Source organism: Protopterus annectens, chromosome 11.part0, assembly GCF_019279795.1.
Source record: "Protopterus annectens isolate FY-2018-M chromosome 11.part0, PAN1.0, whole genome shotgun sequence".
NCBI classification, from domain to species: Eukaryota; Metazoa; Chordata; order Ceratodontiformes; family Protopteridae; genus Protopterus; species Protopterus annectens.
This window is the reverse complement of record NC_056745.1, coordinates 815,430,175-815,448,515: the sequence shown is the minus strand read 5'-3', so window position 1 is coordinate 815,448,515 and position 18,341 is coordinate 815,430,175. Positions and strand designations below refer to the sequence as shown.

Sequence of the window (18,341 nt, the reverse complement as noted above, 5' to 3'; positions counted from 1 at the left end):
TTCAGATGTGCTACAGCCCCATCAAGGCAGGGTCTGTATTGCTTTGTATGCCAGACAGGGGTCACCTCAGCAGAGTCTGTATGGAACGGGGTAGAGGGACAGTGCTGTTAGCCTATCTGTGTAGGGTAGGTGTTTGGGGATTGGAGTAAGGCCTTAGTGTTTGCAAGACCCTTGTGTGTGGAGTCTACATGGTCTGTGGTGTGTAGGTTTGTGGGGTTCTCATGTGATTTTGCCACTGAGGTGTCCATTGTTTGGGTTTTGTTTTGTTGCGGACCTCCACTTACATGGGTGTGTGTTGTGTATTTGCAGGTGATGTTTACTGTCCCCTTACACTGCATGGCACCTATGTTACTGCACAATCTGTTCTGGTGTGCATATTCTTCATTTGTCTGACCAGTGGTTCCCCTTCCCCTTATATGTGTCTCTTTGTCATTCTGTAGTCCAGTTACAGGCTTTGGCCACAGTGGCTGCTATGTATTTATAATTCTGATGTAGGCAGGGTACATGCCATTACATCGCACATAGGGTTGTGGACTTCACACCTCTGAGTGTACCTATTTAGCAGGTTGTCCATCATTGTGCCACTTCCTGCAGTCCTTAGATGGTTTGTGTTGCTATATGTTATTATGAGGTTGCATGTGGGCCTAGCTGTCATACCATCACAGACTGATATCTGCACAGGCCAAAATATGACAGTCAGACAAAGGCCCACACATGGGGACAGGGTGTTAATCATGTTCTGCCAAACATAGACAGTTGAGATACTGGTTTGGTAATTGCTTGTTTGCTCTTGTGGGTTTGACGTCTGCTTCCCCACTGTCTGCCATTGCTGTTTTGACATCTTTGTTGTTTGGCAAATAGTTGGCAGGCAAATACAATGTTAGGACAAGCAGAACAGATATACAAGGCATACTTGTTTGTGCTCCTTCTGTGACAACCTGTTTCATTCCAGGGGTATGGCTGTTGGCCACTGACATGTTGTCAGTGCTGACACAGTAGCCTTTTATACAATGGCAGTATACTGATCTTCAGGTACCTCAACTTCTGAGAGCCAGACATCTGGACAACTCGATAAGTGATTGGGGGAGAGAGGCCTAAATGTAGGGACCATTTTTAAGTATTGGCCTTACAAACCTAGAAAGATGATTTAATAACAGGTTTTGCATTAGCATGCGTGTTTCTATGGGTATACAGTCTGACACTACAATATGTCATTATATTCTGACCTTAGTCTTGCATGATTTGTCAATGAATTGCCAGGCAACCACTATTTCATGTTATACAGACTACAATTATGATGCAAACCTCTGGACATTCTTCAGTAAGTCTGTACAGTTGAGAGGCATGGTAGGCACTGTGTAGGTTACTCCAAGCTGTGTACTGTCCATCTGTGTGGACCTCTGTCCATGACCTGTACAGCTTTCCTGCATTAAAAGGTATTGACATCTGGACGGTGTGTACATCTCCTACCGTAGGTGTAGCTGATATGCATATTACGTGGCACTGCAGTTCTCTGAACATGGCCCTGTCAAAGCCAGCACTGTACCTAGGTCACTACAACACAACAGCTGGGAGTAAGTGCTGGCCAAATCCTGACAGTATTAATCACACATATACATAGCTCATTGACCCCTGCATATTGTGGACATGCAACAAGTTATCATGTGTAGTGGGACAGCCCTGGCAATGTGTGCTCTGCTGCTATTTACATGCAAACATGCATATTCCTGCATTTCTGTGGGAATATGGGAGGGGGGGCACACCTGTCAACTATACACATTTGCACAGACTGTGCTGATATTTGCTTTACATTTTGGTTCCATTTAGCATACTATTGTGCCCCATCTTGGGAACTATGGGCATATCACTAAAGACGACAGGTCAGATTGTAATGGCATGCATTTGAGTTTCAGACCTCTTACCCTTCAGAGCCTTACTGCTACTGCAAGACCTGCTGTGCTATCGCTGTGTAAGTCTGTAGGGGGGTATTTCATCATTGTCACCATTTGTGGGCCTTAGCCAGACATTTCTTTATTGTTTTCTACAGCTGACTTGTTGGGTGAGACTGAGGGATGAATATGGAACTCCCACACTGACATCTATGCCTGTGACCTATGACCCCCCAGTTAGTTGCCCCCCCCCCCCACATATACTGCAGTGAGATTTGTCACCTTGGGTACTACTGCATAGTGTGGGGAGGCCATTATAGGGCAAACATTTCCTGGTGTCCCACATAGCTCTCAGTTGTCAGCTGCTATCCCAGTAGGATACCCCATTCCCTTGCATGCATGCAGCAATACCATAGATATGCTACCAGAACATACTAATACAGTCATTTATTGTTAAGAAGACTGACTTATCTTGTGCCTGCAGCAGTTGTGTGGACAGTGCTTGAGGGCTGCCTATGTCGGATGCATGCAGTACACTACCTATACATGGTAAATTACAGGTAGTGTGATATGTGTGTCATCCATTTTACTGTGTGTGCGAGTCAGAGAGAGGTGTCAGTCCCTGGGTGCCTACAGTGTCAGTGTGTGCACTATACATTGCCTCTTTGCCAAAGCCAGGGCATACTGAGCATGCCTCCGTCTACCTACAGGAGCTGGCTCAGGGGGTTCCTCTTCCGAGTCCCTTTGTGCCTGTGGGGACCTTGGCAATGGTGGGCTGCCATGTGGCCCTTCTCCGTGCTGTTCCTGCTTCAGCTATTTCTGCAGGATCATATTGTGCAGCATGGCACACACTATGAACATGTGTGCACAGGTAGCTGGAGATTACTGCAAGGCACCACGGGATATGTCAAGACAGTAGAGCCGTGACTTGAGCATCCCAAACACATGCTCTATTATGATCCTGGTTTGTGCATGTGCCCCATTATTGTGTTCTTGAGTGGGTGTGTGCGCATTTCTGATGGGTGTCATCATCCACGGCTCCAGCCCATAGCCAGCATCCCCCACCAGATAGCCATACTGGATGTCCCCCTGGCAAATCCCTGATACATCTGTGAGGAATGCCAGATGTGGGGGTCATGATAGCTTCCAGGGCTCCCAGCACACACATTCATGATAATGCTCTGGGCATTGCACACAATCTGGCAGTTGATAGAGTGGAAGCCCTTGTGGTTTACATAAACCCTACCCTGCTTACCAGGTGGTGCTTTGATGTGGATGCGCGTGCAGTCTATAGCACCCAGTATCTCTGGGTAGTCTGCTACATGGTGGAAGAGGCGCATATTGCTGTTCCACTCCTCATAGGTGCTGGGGAAGTAAATGTGCTCACTGGCATGTGGTAGCATGGCATCCAGGAACTGGTGGAGTACCCTGGATGCAGATGCCTGTGAGACCCCCATGATGTCCCCAGTAGGTCTTTGGAAAGTACATGTAGCTAGTATTCTTAAGGCTACACATACCTTGGTATCCACTGGGATGGGTTCCCCTCTGTTGGCTCTGGGTCTGAGGTGAGGCTGGCACAGCTCAATGAGATGCTGACGTACGTCCCTGTCCACCCTGTAGTGCTCTACTATCTCCAGATCATGTATCCCCTGGTAGGTTACCCTGGGTCTGAACACTCTTTTCCTCTTTCTTAATCTGGGGTGATTGCCAGCATTATCCTCCTCACCACCCTCAGCCTTTAGCACATACTGATGTATCAAAGCGACAGCAGCCCCTAACATGTTATCAGTTAAAATTCCCGCGAGTGTGTACAACAATGATGCAGAGTTTGTGGGAAAAAACAGACTGAAAGGTGTTTGCACAGTTTATACTGTTGTGCTACAGATTCTGCCTGTATTATTGGCTGGCTATAATACATTCCACCTGCTTGCTATTTTATTTGTACTTGGTTGCTTTTATTCTGCTATTTTCCTTTTTTATTTCCTTCCCATTTCCACCCCTTTTAAGCCCTGAGGCATGCCGCACAAATCCGGTGCCCAAATGTAAACAGCCCTGCTAGTTCCTGGTTTGTTTTTTTTTTTTGTTTGTTTTTTTGTTTTAGACCCGGTGCACACTGTGCAAACCCGTTTATCTACAGTAAACACTTTGCAGTAGAAATGGCCCTCCCCTGGATGTGAACACGCTCTTCCTTTCATGGAATAAGTCAATGTAGCCACAGACACACACCCTTGCTTAGCTGTGCTTAGCTAAGCTCAAATGGGAGCCGTGAAGCTCCAATGGGCTTACACCAAGCATAATACATCCCCTTTTCATGTCATCTGTGTCTCCTGCTTACACCACTGCCTTATATCTCCTATGTGGTCAGGTGCAGCCAAATAATGGTCTCCCATTTAGTCATTCAGTAAAATTTGCTCATTTGCATACCCCACTGCGTTAGTCCCTGGTTACACCACTACACCATAGCCTTCCTCCTTAGCAACCAGTATTACCTGTTATTGCTTTGATTTTGCATGCCATAGACTATAATGGCAAAATGCAGATTTCACTTAATATTGCCTTTTCACATTTTTTTTATTTACAGCATGATCCCGTTTACATACCGCTGTCCTATGCTTAAACGGTCTAAAAAAAAAAATTTTGATTTTTATAATGTTGCAACTCTTTTCCATGCCAATGGCCATATTTCTATCCATTTCTAGCCATTGGCATGCCTACTGATTTAAATACATGCTTTACTTTAAGCTGTCATGCCTCCATTTTGATTTTTGCAGAAATGCACTCGGTTAGTAACCGAATAGATTTCTGTACCCACACTGTTCTTGAACGGATGCCTGCCTGTTTACTGAATCACAGATTCACCTCATTTGCATTGTTTTCGCCAGCTAATGAGGTAATTAGCATAATTCAGTGGTGTCCATGCAAGAATAGTGCTAGCAGACTCGTGCATGCTCCCAACCTTGTTTACTGGATCACTTAGTGGCCATATTCCATGCAGGAGCTGCTACACTATTCCTGCACAGAAAAAAACAGCTTATTGAATCCTGGGGTATTACTTTCTGGACTTATTTGGTTCAGTTTTATGTGATTTTATTAAAATTTTCCTATCAATATTAACAATTTCTTTGTCCTGATTTCCATGTTTTAGCTGTGCTGTGGTGAATTACTCACTTTGTTTTTGGGGCGAGGTGACAAATACAACCATAAGAAGTGAATGTTAAGGTATTTCATTTCATTTACAAATCAAGAAATTGTATACACACAAAATATTTTTTAAGCTCTTTGTTTAAACTTGTATTAAACCGCTTGCAACATTAAGCAACCTATATGAACAACATCAGAATATGGATGGTGTAAGGCACTGTGCTACTTAGCTGACATATGCAAAGTGCAACTATACTAAGTGCATTGACAGAAATAAGGTCCTTAGTTGTATTTCCCACATATCTTCACTGTGCCTAATCACATTCACGCTACATATATAAATGTTTTATCATTACAATTAATTTTTTCTCAGCTTTGTTGTCCAATATAATTTTTCTTAATATGCTTTACTAAAATGCCATGGGAATAAAAATTAAAAGGCAGCAAATAATATGTACCCACATGAAAACAAAAAGCAAAAAAGTATTAAAAACTCATTTTTTTCCTTTGTTTTCTTTCAGAATACGCTTTCCTCTTGAAATTCGTAAGTTACCATATGAGACGATGCTTGTATTGCAGCTGTTTGGAACAAGCACCAGTTCACAGACCACAAAGCCCCTGGCTTGGACTGTACTTCCACTATACAATAAAAAGTAAGTTTCTAAAGTACATCATAAATAAGATAAAAATGTATGTATGCATATATATATATATATATATATATATATATATATATATATATATATATTTTTTTTTTATATATATATATATATATATATATATATATATTTATATGTGGATAGCCTGCATTTGGTCTAAATCTTCCTTGGTCAACATCTGTTAATTGCCAGCATTTGGTCGAATAAACAGATGATCAACAGGTATGCAAGACTGCACAATTTTCAGGGTTGACCAATATGCCATTTCCCAACACTATGCGATCTTGAAGCTGGAATATATAATTAGCTTGGGGTATGGGAGGTGCAGGCTGACTTGATGAGTGCAAGGAGGTTTGCCTCCTTGCAAAACAAAATGCACTGAAATTGTATCAGAATAGTGATGTTGGCATTGTCAATCTATTGTGGTCAACTTATGTGACGCTGAAGTTTGGGTGTCTTGACAAACTTGAGTAGACCTATATGCATGTGTGTGTTGGTGTAAAATATTGTTGGAGTGGAGTAAATATAAGCAGTTCATGGAACATGTAAAAGATGCTTATGCATGGAAGGGTTAGGTTTGCATACTTTTTAGTTTAATTAGTTTTTGTGAGTAACAGTTTGATAATTTGTAGTGAATGTGCCCTCATATGTTGGCTATACACCCAGTTCCATGCTTATTTTATATATCTATCTATATATATATATATATATATATATATATATATATATATATATATATATATATATATATATATATATATATATATAGATATAGATATATTAACAATATATATATATATATATATATATATATATATATATATATATATATATATTAACAATTAACAATTATGAAATATAACTTGGAGTAGGGAGAATACTGCCATGTTCCACAACCTCCTACTTAACATATAATCCCGTCAATTTTTTCTAATAGTCCCATAATTCTGAAAATCAGTATTACAGCCCTTCGAAATAAAATAGGTCCCCCATTTTTCAAAGAGGGGGCAGGAGAGCATTTTCAAATTCTGGGGGACTATTACTCCTTAACCTTTAATGGGAAAACCTACACCAGGGTGTAGGGAATGAGACCACTAATTGTTAGGACTTTGGTAGAGAAAGGCTAGTGTAGATTTCATCTTAGCCATGTAAGTGTTAGTCAACTTTTGTGTTTAAACAGATGTCAGAGGTCGTTATGTGAGTTTGCCAGCACTGTGTTTATGTTGTCTGAGTCCTTAGAGCAGGCATATAACTGCATTATGTGGAATATATTGTTGGGCATATAGAAATAGTGCAAAGTTCCATAGTTACTGCTGTGTGCTATCTGGTCCATATATCTGAAGAACAGGAGTGGATTCCACATTGTTGCTGTTAAGACAAATACATTCAAGGTGGAAATAATATTCCATCAATAGTGCATCTTCTCATCAAAAGCATCAGAGGTAAATAAACTATTTCTGGGCATAAGAAAGATGGACCTTTGGTGTTTGCAAATGATGTTTTTCTTTTAGCATCTTGTGACAGTGATTTCAACATGTTTGAAGACTGAGGTAACTGAAATTAAAATTAGTACTCCCAAAAAAGATCATGGTTGTCTCCTGATAAAGAGTGCATTTCTGTCTGCAGGTGGTAGAAAAACAATATACATGAAAAAAATATATCTGAACTAGAAGTATCTTGGTATCTTGTTGCTCATGAGTGAAAGCTCAGAACATTGACCAGTGGATGAATACAGTGTATGTGATTGTTAAATGAGAACTGAGTCATAAGATGATACTATCAGAATACATCCAGTCTGTGAAACTATTCCTAGCCATGGCCATAAGCTAGTCTATGTCCCTGTCTTCACCTATGGTCATGAGTTTTGGGTGGTGATGAAAAAGATAAGAGTCCATAACTGGCGAAGGAGCTTAAACTACTGTCTGCATTGAGAAGAGTCACCTCAAATGGTTCGGTCGAATTGTGAGATGTCCCCTGGGAACTTTGCATTGGAGGCATACCAGGCAGAAGTTACTGAGAGGAGGCTTATGGCATATCTAGGACATACAAAACAAATAAAATAATTCCAGAAAGAAGCTTCTTGTTAGTGTAAAGAGCACAAAATAATCAATGAAAAACCAGCAATACACTGACTGCTAACTGGAAGGAAAAATTTATATATACGTTTTAAATGCTTTCGACCAACACAACTTGGTCTTACTCAGAATCTTTTAACAACAATGTACATTTCTTTATATACATACTTACCGAACACATGACACATCACATAACATAAACACTTAAAAATATGTATAAATAACACTGGATGGCCCCTAACTATACAAATTTAGTTATGGCCCACTGGGAAACATACATTTTATCTAATTTGCAGAGTAGGGACAAAATGTTTTTGTATTACCGTTTTATCGATTATTTGTTTTTTTGTTTGGAGAGGGAGTGTAGCTGATTTACATAACTTTGTGGATAGAGTGAACAACAGTACATGTTTTTGAAGTTTTCACATTTTTGGAATACTTCAAGTATTTGTTTTCTAGATTTAAAAGTATTCAAACAAGTTGAGAATTGCAAATCGCGTTCTATCATTGGTTATAAAAATGTGGCACGTGACACTTTGTTGCACTAATCTAGCATGCACCCAACCTATGTTAAACACAACATCATCAAAGGTGAGTTGGTAAGATTAAAAAGGCAACCCACTGACATTACAGTATTGTATAGAATAGTAGAAGAGGTGCATAATAGGTTTAAACATAGGGGTATCCATCACGTGTAGTGAGGGAGTCATTGGTAGGTGGGATGGATGACAACGTTGACAATACAAATTGTCACCATTTACAGGATTAGTCTATGTCTATGCCTTTGGTTTTTACTGCTGACAGTAGTGCCGTAAAGGGAATTATTAAGAACAATTGGAGAATTTTGGAAACCAATTGTGGTTTAAAATCTCTTTTGGGGCCCACCCCTTTTTTATCAACAAGAGAGCAAAAAATGTTAAAGAGCTGTTAGAGAAGGACAACTATGGGAGTGAGGTGAAAACAAGAGGTACTTTCAAGTGTTTGAATGACAATTTCTGCAGGTATATAGTGGAACGCCCATATTTTGAAGTGAGTACCAGTAGTAAGATTTGGCAGGTACCTGGAGTATTCAACTGTGGGTCAACTTTTGTGGTTTACTTAGCTAAGTGTTCAGCATGTACTTCATTTTGTATAGGCAAAACCAACAGACAGTTGAGGAAAAGAATGTATGAGCCCTTGAACCCCATTAAGAGTAAAAATACTGACAAAGTGTTGTTGAGGCACACTATGTTATGTAAGAGTTGTAAAAACAATTTACTTCACTCTTATTGATTATGTGCCTAGTGATTTTAATGGGGATAAAAAAGGGAAACTGGATTATAGAGAACTTAAGTGGCAAATATTATTTAATGCCTATAATGCACCTGGGTTGAACAGTGGTATGAATTGCAAAGTTGTTTTGCATAGATCTTATTATGACAAATGCAAATAATGTTTTATAAAAATGTTTTTTACAAGAACATTTGTTCACACTAGGAAGTGATTTTCATAATTAGGTGTTTTATGTAATACTTATGTTTATAGGGAAACAGTTGATTTTATTTTTGATGGATTTTTTTTTGCATTTATTTAGTACAATTGACTTCAGGTTGATTGGTTGCATTTGATTGGTGGAAACTCATTGAATGTTACTATATAAGATTTGAAAGGTTGGTAATGTTTATTCTGATGAAGGCCTCTGTGGAATGTAGAAGGTGCTTAATCTTGGTGGAATTAAACATTTTAGACTATCCAGCAGTGTCAGCTTGGTTTTTATTCCATTGTAGTGTTTTATTTTAGTTATAATTAACACTCCTTATTTACAGTGCCTACAATTTTTAAACTTCTTAAGAAGATACTTATAATTAATTGTTCCATTCAAATCAGGATACATATATGCATTTAATAAAACCTGACACTTCATTTCTCTGTACTCTAATTCATCATTGTATAGAAGCGAAGACTATACAGTAGATAGATTAGATCTTTAGTTAAGTGCATTGAGCAAGTTTTGAACTACAACATTTTTTCTTTCATGAGGAAATTATATCAAAAGATGGGGATTGATGGGTGCCAGAATGGCATCTAATTATGACACTTTGTTTATTGGGTATTGGGAGGAGTTTGTTCATAAAGGTATATAGGAGTATGATAAAATTAGTCAGTAGTATCATTTTATCATTGATATTTTTTTTATTTAGGGCTGTGGTAAAGAGGAATTATATCAGTTTATACAGAGACTTAATAATAGTACATCTTAACATTCACCTGTCATAAAGATAAAATGAGTGTGAATATTTTTAGATGCAGAGGTATATAAAATTTTAGAAACACAAAAGTTGAATACTATTAGCTATAAAAATATGGTAAGTTATGCCATTTTTCATTATCACAGCATACATACCACATGTTTAAAAAGTAATGTTAAGAGACAATGTGTTAGAATTAAATATCTAACTAAAGATAGTGACAAAATTGATGGGCTACTTAAGGCTTTCCATGACAGGTTTACAGTGAGATGGTTTCAACACCTGGTGGTTTCTAGCATTACAGAAGAAGAGAAAGTAAAGATAAAAACAATACTGTGGTCAACACTGAAAAAGTAGAAGAAAATAGCAGTCTGGTCCACTTCGATGTCCTTGGTATGTTCAACTGATACTACCAAAGGGATTCTTAACAACTGACATTTTAACAGCAGATTTTATAATAAGAAAAAAGGAGACATACAAATAACAGGAGTTTCCATGTGCAGGTATGTTGCAAACAGTCCTAACTTTTTCTGTCCATTGAACAATAGAAGCCAGGGTACTTTAATTGTAATTCCTCATTTGTGGTAGATGCTACCCAATGCATTACTTGTAAAGATCTTTTTTAATGTAGGAACAATAAATAGATACTAAAAAAATGGTTATACAAACATCATTTGGCAGTTACCAAAAAAGTGTGTTTAATGCACTGGGCAAACATTCAGTATCTTGTAAAGGTTTTATAAGCTTTGTTTTTTTTTATATTCTTGAACATGTAGATGAAACTTTCAATGGCAGAAGGAACAATGAATTGGAGTACAGAGAAATAAAGTGGCAAGTTTTATTAAATTGCATATACATTTCATAGTTTGATTGGAGCAATTAATTCTAAGTGTATTCTTAAGTTTTAAAATTTTACGAAATGTAAATTAGTGTTATTTATTCATATGTTTTACATTTTTTGTCATGTGATATGTCATGTGTTCTGTAAGGAAGTGTATAAAGAAATGTGCATTGCTATTGAAGTATTCTGAAGAAGACCTGGTTGTTTTCGTCAAAAATCACTTATGAATGATATATCATTTTTTTGTGTCATGTCCAGAGACAACTGATAAAGGACAGCAAAAATAAACACTGTTACTATCAAATCTAAGTAGGCTGCTAAAACTCATGCCACCATACAAAGCTTTTACTGGGAATAGTGTGAATATTAGCATTGGTTACCTTAGACAGATAGAAAAGTTCTCAGCTTCTCAACAGATGGCAGCAACTGAACATGACAGACTGAAGCTTATTCCTTAGGATTTTTGTCAAGCTAATGACCTACTAGTCTTCGAGAAGCTTGATTGCTATAATCTCACATTAGCATTTTCTACTTCCTATATATCTATATGTATATCAAGATTATTTCACAAGGAAATTAATGACTGACGTATGGCAGTGAGAAGATGCTTATTCCATAATCTTATAAGGTGTTGTATGATGTCAATTGTTCTATTAATATTTATTGTTAATATTAGGTTTCCTAATCAGATGCCAGCTGAACCCAGTGGTGCTTTGCATTCATAAACCTTTAAAGGGAACTAGATATGGCATTGTCTATTGATCAGATAGTGGCCACCATTACATAACTTATAAAAATAAAATATAATGGCCATTCCTGAAGCACTTTAGAATATTTCAGCTTTTCCACCCCCCTTTTTTTTCTAATAAGGCATCATTATACCTTTTGGTTCTTTCATGCAGCTTGTTCAAAGGCTACAGAATTTAGCACATAATTCCATTATGGTACATTGATCTCTTGGAGTAACTAGACATCCTTTACTATCAGACGGGATGCACAATATGCTTTCTAGACTTTGGGTGATACACATCGGCCAAAGTTTAAATGCTTTGATCATTTTAGTTTACAGCTAAATATTACAGATGCCCCACCATGGTCTGATTTCCTGAGTAAAGAGGAGGGAGGCTCTTACATATTTGTCACTTATGTGTGCCGAAAAAGATGCAGCTTGTGAAAACAAAAATCCCCAAAAATGAAGTTATCCTGATATGAAACCTGAAGGCTACTTTTATATCATTATAATGAGGAGGGTCTGAAGTCCAGCAGAGATTCATCATCCTGTGAAAGACATATTTGGGATCTTCTGTGCCATTTGGAGTTTCTGATTGTGGTTAATACCACGGATGACGCTCCGTGGACTTGAGTGGAAGGTACTAGCTCCACAGTGGTCATGAATGGAAGGTACAATGATAGCTGCACTACTTGTTGTAGCTTTTTTACATATCTATGTACAATATCCAATATCCTGGTTTATTAGAAAAAAGCATTGATGTAAAAGGCAAGCATATCACATGCATACTAATTTTCTACTTTCTGATCAACATAAATGTTCTTAGCTATGGACATGTATAATCCACATTGATTCATTTTGGATTATAGAGCATGTGCATTTCAGTGAATCTGCTTTCTCTGCCACTTTCAGCATTATGGACATTTAGTCAAAAATCAGCTAGCACCACTTTGTTGAAATCACATTTGAGATTCATAAACTGGCTGTTTCTACATGTTTACCAGCAATCCTTTTCACAGTGCCAGACTAGCCTTATACCGGCTTCCACCACTCCAGGAGTTACTGGCTTACAGGATAAGCTGATGATCTTACACTCATGCAGCTGAATTTATGAAGCTGTCAGAATACCGGGAGCAGGGACAAACTGCACACTTAAGTTGTATAGTTTAGGGACACAACTGAATTCTGTGCATACAAGTGTCAGCCATACAGCTACTGTTGGCTCATACCATGCAGAGGTGAATATATACTACCTCTGGCTCTGGACATAATGAAAAGTACAACCTTTAATCTCTGCCTAGCCGTCTGCTACTGTATGCAGCTACTATGTTCCTTGTGAGCAGTATGTAGCCCCTATATATATTTAGTTTAGCAAGAGAAGATGATGGGTCTTTGATCTGTCCCAATATGCTGAGTGTAATGTTGATGTTAAACAAAGCTGATATCATTATTTATGTTATACAAATAGGTTTTAAAATGCAGAAGAAATTTGTCTAGATGACCCATCACTGCATGTCAAAACAATTGAACTGAACAGAAATTGATTACAGTTTCTTTCTCATAATTTAAAGTACATCAGATCATATTTACAGCAGTACAACAGATTAAAATATTTGGTATATAATTTATTTATTATCTATGGTATCTTCACAATGAGAATGCAATTTTGTACATATTTTAATGCACAAAAGACTCCTTCAATGATATTTCTCACCAAATGCCTCACAATCGTTTGTAGAAAGGTAGCATCCAGGTAAAAAGGCATGCATCAGTTATTTGGGGTGGGGCAAAAGCAAACAAGTTGCTTATTGCACTGCGATTATATCTTTCAGACTATTATCAAGAAGAGCCCAAGAAAAAGATATGCATATATATATATATATATATATATATATATATATATATATATATATGTATATATATATAGATGAGTATGAGAGGCAGATTCAGGAAGAAGTGCTCATTTGAATGAATGCTACTAGTTCCTGAGGGCTCAGATCATTTGTATTTAATTAACATTAAGGGCATTTGGGAGACTAGGGCTGGATGAGCTTCAATGGCTACTGTCAGCTTACTCATCCTGGAAGGGCAAAGGTTAATAAGCCATAGGATAGGCGACACCGTAGCTGGGAGTATAGCCATCCTGCTGAAGTCACGTTGGATTGTACTGCATCAGGTCTATATGGGAAAATACACATCCCTCATCTCTAACCAGGCAGCTTTGGTAAAGTCTTCATGCAGCCTAAGGGAAGAAAAGAAAGGCTACTTAGCTTAACTTGCAGCTGGCCTTCTCCCTACTACCTCCCCATTGGTCCTAGTGATATGGATGAACCAATAGGGTTTAATGGACAGTAACAAATGGGCCATAGATCTGTCTTCTAGCCAAGGGATGATTGGCTCCCATCCCAGAGGAATAAATGGGATGATTAAGTGTAGGTAGTGAAGCCATTTGGAAGGGGTGCTGTGGAACTGGTGTTGAGGAAATAAAATAATTACTTGTAATTACTGCAACCAGTGCACAGATCAAGCAGTGGCACATCAAAGAAGTTTTGTAGACTTGAGGAATAAATTCCTTTAGAGAGAACACAGCTGTTGAACCCTAGATCATTATGTCTCCCATATTTTTCTCCTTGATTCTACTGAGCATGTGCATTCCTGAAAAAAAATTAGATTTGTTCTGTTATACTACACTCTTCACCTGTTAACGCTTAATCATAAACTACTGTTATGCTTTTATTAGTGACTGATACATTTTTTTTCTGACAACACTCTCTTCTGTTTTCCTGAGTAATACATTTTTTGGAGGAAAACCTCATTTTTTATGCTGACCTATATATTGTCTTATTTGTTTGCCTTACGTATAGATGCTACTCAAATGACATTTAATTATAGCAATTTTTTATCTTAAATTTATCTCCCTTCATTTATCTGTTTGATGAATATATTTGGTTATACTCTTCTCCCCTCCAGGAGTATAACAACTGGTATGAAATTAATAAATTCTGATGAATGAGGCAAAAAATATTAGGATGGTCTAGCCTGTGAATATATTTGATTCCTCTCTATACTATATTGCAGGTATGACATGCTATTGTTCCTCAGTCTTTTATAACTCAACTCAAACTGTTCAGTAAGCGGGTTATCTTGTACTCAGATACATGAATGTGCTCTGTAATCTGAAATTAGTCAGTTTTACAATAAATGTTCATTCCATTTTGTGCGGCCTTGTGTATTATGCAAGGTTAAAGCTATTTTAAAAGCTTTCTGCGTAGGAGAGAAGTGGCACACAAGTAAGAAATTATAACGTGGGCATGGCCTATGTAAATTAGGCATATATGTAACATGGATGTCATTGCTTATGAAAAAGTATACAGCAGAATTCTTTAAAGATGTTTGTAGTACATAAATTGCCTGAATTGCATGCATGGCTATTAGCTATGTTATACCGATTTGTCTGAACTGGGAAAACAATCTTCTTAAACAAAGATAAAGTAATGCCAACTAGCTCTGCACTGGTAATCAAAATAGAAAAATAAACAGGGAAGAAGCCAGGTTTCATAGAGAAAATGATTTACTCAAAATCTCACAGTATAAGCACATCCATTTTTAAAACAGAATTTCTTTAATTTATGAGACAGCACAAAAACACACACTTAAATACCAATATAGTCACTTGATTAAAGTATTTTGCTGCTAAACAAAATATTAATGTTTTAATATTCTCCACATCATTTAATCCTGAATCCACTCAGGCAGTTAACCTAGTCTACCATGCCTATTCTTTAGCATCAAGCACATTTCTGTATTCCACCTGAGTATCCACTGCTACATTATCAAATGCAAAAGAATAATACCTAAAATTTGAACAAACCTCAGTATGCCAGTTTAAGGCACTATTACGACTACCGCATCTTCTCTTTGCATAACCATGCTTGTACGCTTTTAATGTGTGCGATGTCCTACCTGCAAAAAAGCTGCACAAGTTTCACAATAAGCTACATACATCACATTTTAGCCATTCGTTGAAATGTCCATGAGGAAAGATCTTCTCCTTTCAGCGGTCACCAAAGATGATGAAAAATATTTTACCATTAATACAAAATCAACTATAATAAACATACATTGTAGGGAAAAAAAAAAAAGATAGATGCATAACTTTTTCTTTGTACTTTGAACTACTTTATTATTATTTGCCAATTTACTTGATGCTAACAAATCTTTATTGGACAGATTAAATGCCAGATATTGTGAATAAATCATATTCCCTTGCTGAACAGATTCCAACTGTCCAGCATAGCTACAATTCTCTCAGTGGAGTACCTACTCACAGTTGTTACAGCTGTACTGATTCAGCAAGTTTTGCCAAAAGGCTGCACTGCAGATTTGCAATAAGTGTTCAAAACTATAAGCCATTATGTGAACCATAACAAGAAATAAACTCTCTCAGAAAAAAAAAAATATATTAGTTATATGATAGATGTTACTTTAGATAGCTTTGCTTCATCTCACCTGTTCCATGCAGGGTGTGAAAGAATACACTTTGTGAGGTATTGTGAGTGCCCATATATACTCTTTTTTTAACTTGAGAAATTGCTAAAGCTTTAATCAATTCATAGTGACATTTTTCAATCTTACATAATTTTAATGCTTTTACACATATTAAATGGCAAGGTATTTACATTCTGAGAGGTGCTGCAACCTTATGTGGGAGTTTATGGGGTAGAAGGATTAGGGGCTTATCAACAATGCTAAAAATAAAAAAAAATACATGTTAAGATTTTTTTTTGTAGTTTGTTCTCTTGCAATTATTTTCCTTTTGTGAGACCATTATAATGATTCACATTTTGGTAATCTAAACTAGAACCACTATTAGCTAATGGCTTACATTGACCTGGTTGTACTCCAAAAAAGTACTCAAGGGCAAACAACACAAAGGGTCGCAGTGAAACTATGAGGGATGGGTGAACAATATAATGACTTGACTATCTATTGGTCAGACTGTGTTTTCAAAGGAAAAACATTCTAATCTGTTATTGAAAGGCTCAGAAATCAGGCTATCGGATATCAGATATCGAGAAGGCTAGAAATAATCATAGTGACCAGAGTTACCTGACAGAAAAGTAAATATAGAAGACATTATGTCTGTGAGAAAAAATAAACAGTTGTAAAGCCTTTAAAATGCTCTCTGCGAGTAATAATAAACTGAACTTTTTTGTTGTTGGAACACTTAGAAAATAATGTTTAAACAGTCTGTATAAATAACATTCAAAGGCAGTTCACACAGCCTACCTTGACCTTGCAAAAGCCTTTGACACAATACCCCACTCGGGCATCATAGACAAACTCACCAGCTTAAATGTAAACCCATATGTCACAAGATGGGTTGCAAACTGGCTCAAGGACAGAACCCACAAGGTCAGAGTTGCTGGAGCTATGTCAGACTCTAAGCCAGTCACAAGCGGTGTCCCACAGGGCTCAGTCCTGGGACCCCTCTTGTTCGGCATTTATTTTTCCGAGGTACAGGCAAACATAGGAGGATTGTGGCTGACAAAGTTCGCAGATGACTGCAAACTGGGCGCCATAATTGATACTCCAGCGGACACAAACATCCTTCAGAGAGGCCTCATAGAAATGGATAATTGGTGCCAGAGCCATGGCCTTAAGCTAAACACCAAAAAATGTATAGTCATACCCTTTGGGAAAAACAAGGTACCGACAAATTACCACATAGGTGGTAATCCATTAGGTACGGAAGAGGTAATCAGGGACCTAGGGACCCAGGTTGACAGTAACCTCTCATTTGACACTCACATTGCCAAAGTGGTTAGGAAGACCTTCTATATTGCCCACCTTATCATGAAGGGTTTCACATCTAGATCAAGAGAGGTCATTGTGCCCCTGTACTCTTCTCTTATCAGGCCAATGATTGAGTACAATGCCCCATTTGGGATGTATCTCACCCGACACCTGCAGCAGTTGGAAAGACCCCAAAAGTTCCTCGCCAAGAGGATAAAGGGTCTTAAACATATGTCATATGCTGCCCGACTGAAAAAACTCCAGTTCTATTCAGTCGCATACCGCCTACTCAGAGGTGATCTGTGCCTGACGTACAAGGCCATGTCCAATCCTGAATTAATGGACATGCTCCACCTCAAAAAATCCAAATCCATCAGAGCCACGAGAACAAGTGACTTAAACCTCAACACAGAAATAAATAGAACGTGCTGGAGGGACAGATTCATAACCCAGAGGCTCCCTACACTCTGGAACAGAATCCCTGTCCATGTTAGGCAGAGCCCCTCACTGACTCTATTCAAGAGAAATCTCGACGAGTGGATGGGAGATCGTAGGTTTACCCCGGGGGTCATCTCTGTGTCACTACTAGACAGAGGCATAGTAAACTAAACCCTAAAAGGGCATAGTATTCTCATCCTAAGGGGTGGTGTAAGCCACATACACTCTGGCTAGGCTTATAAATGCCCTAGGGCAGATAGCCTAGTACGAACCTATGAACCTATGAACCTAATAACTAGACTTCTTAGCTGTAATAATGGTACAAATGTAAGATAAATGTTTGCTCTAGGATAGCTCAAAACTCTTCAGTGTTTACATTCATGTATTTTTACATGAGCAAAACTGTCCATCATGTAGGACTTAATAAAAGTATGCGGTTGCTGTAATGCATTAAAATAGCAGGTGCAAATTATTCTATTGCCATGCAGTTGAAGCAGTCAGTCACTGTTTAGTGATAAAACAATACATTAACATGAATGAATTC

General features: G+C 37.9%; 1 protein-coding gene across 1 annotated transcript in view; it reads left to right on the top strand.

Annotated features, from left to right (window-relative positions):
* The window catches only part of PIK3C2G (phosphatidylinositol-4-phosphate 3-kinase catalytic subunit type 2 gamma), a 1,120,359-nt gene that overhangs the window by 35,275 nt on the left and 1,066,743 nt on the right, over window positions 1-18,341 (top strand). Inside the window, exon 2 of the mRNA XM_044087254.1 lies at window positions 5,552-5,683. Coding sequence (XP_043943189.1) covers window positions 5,552-5,683 — 132 coding nt within the window. The remainder of the gene's footprint in view (window positions 1-5,551; window positions 5,684-18,341) is intronic.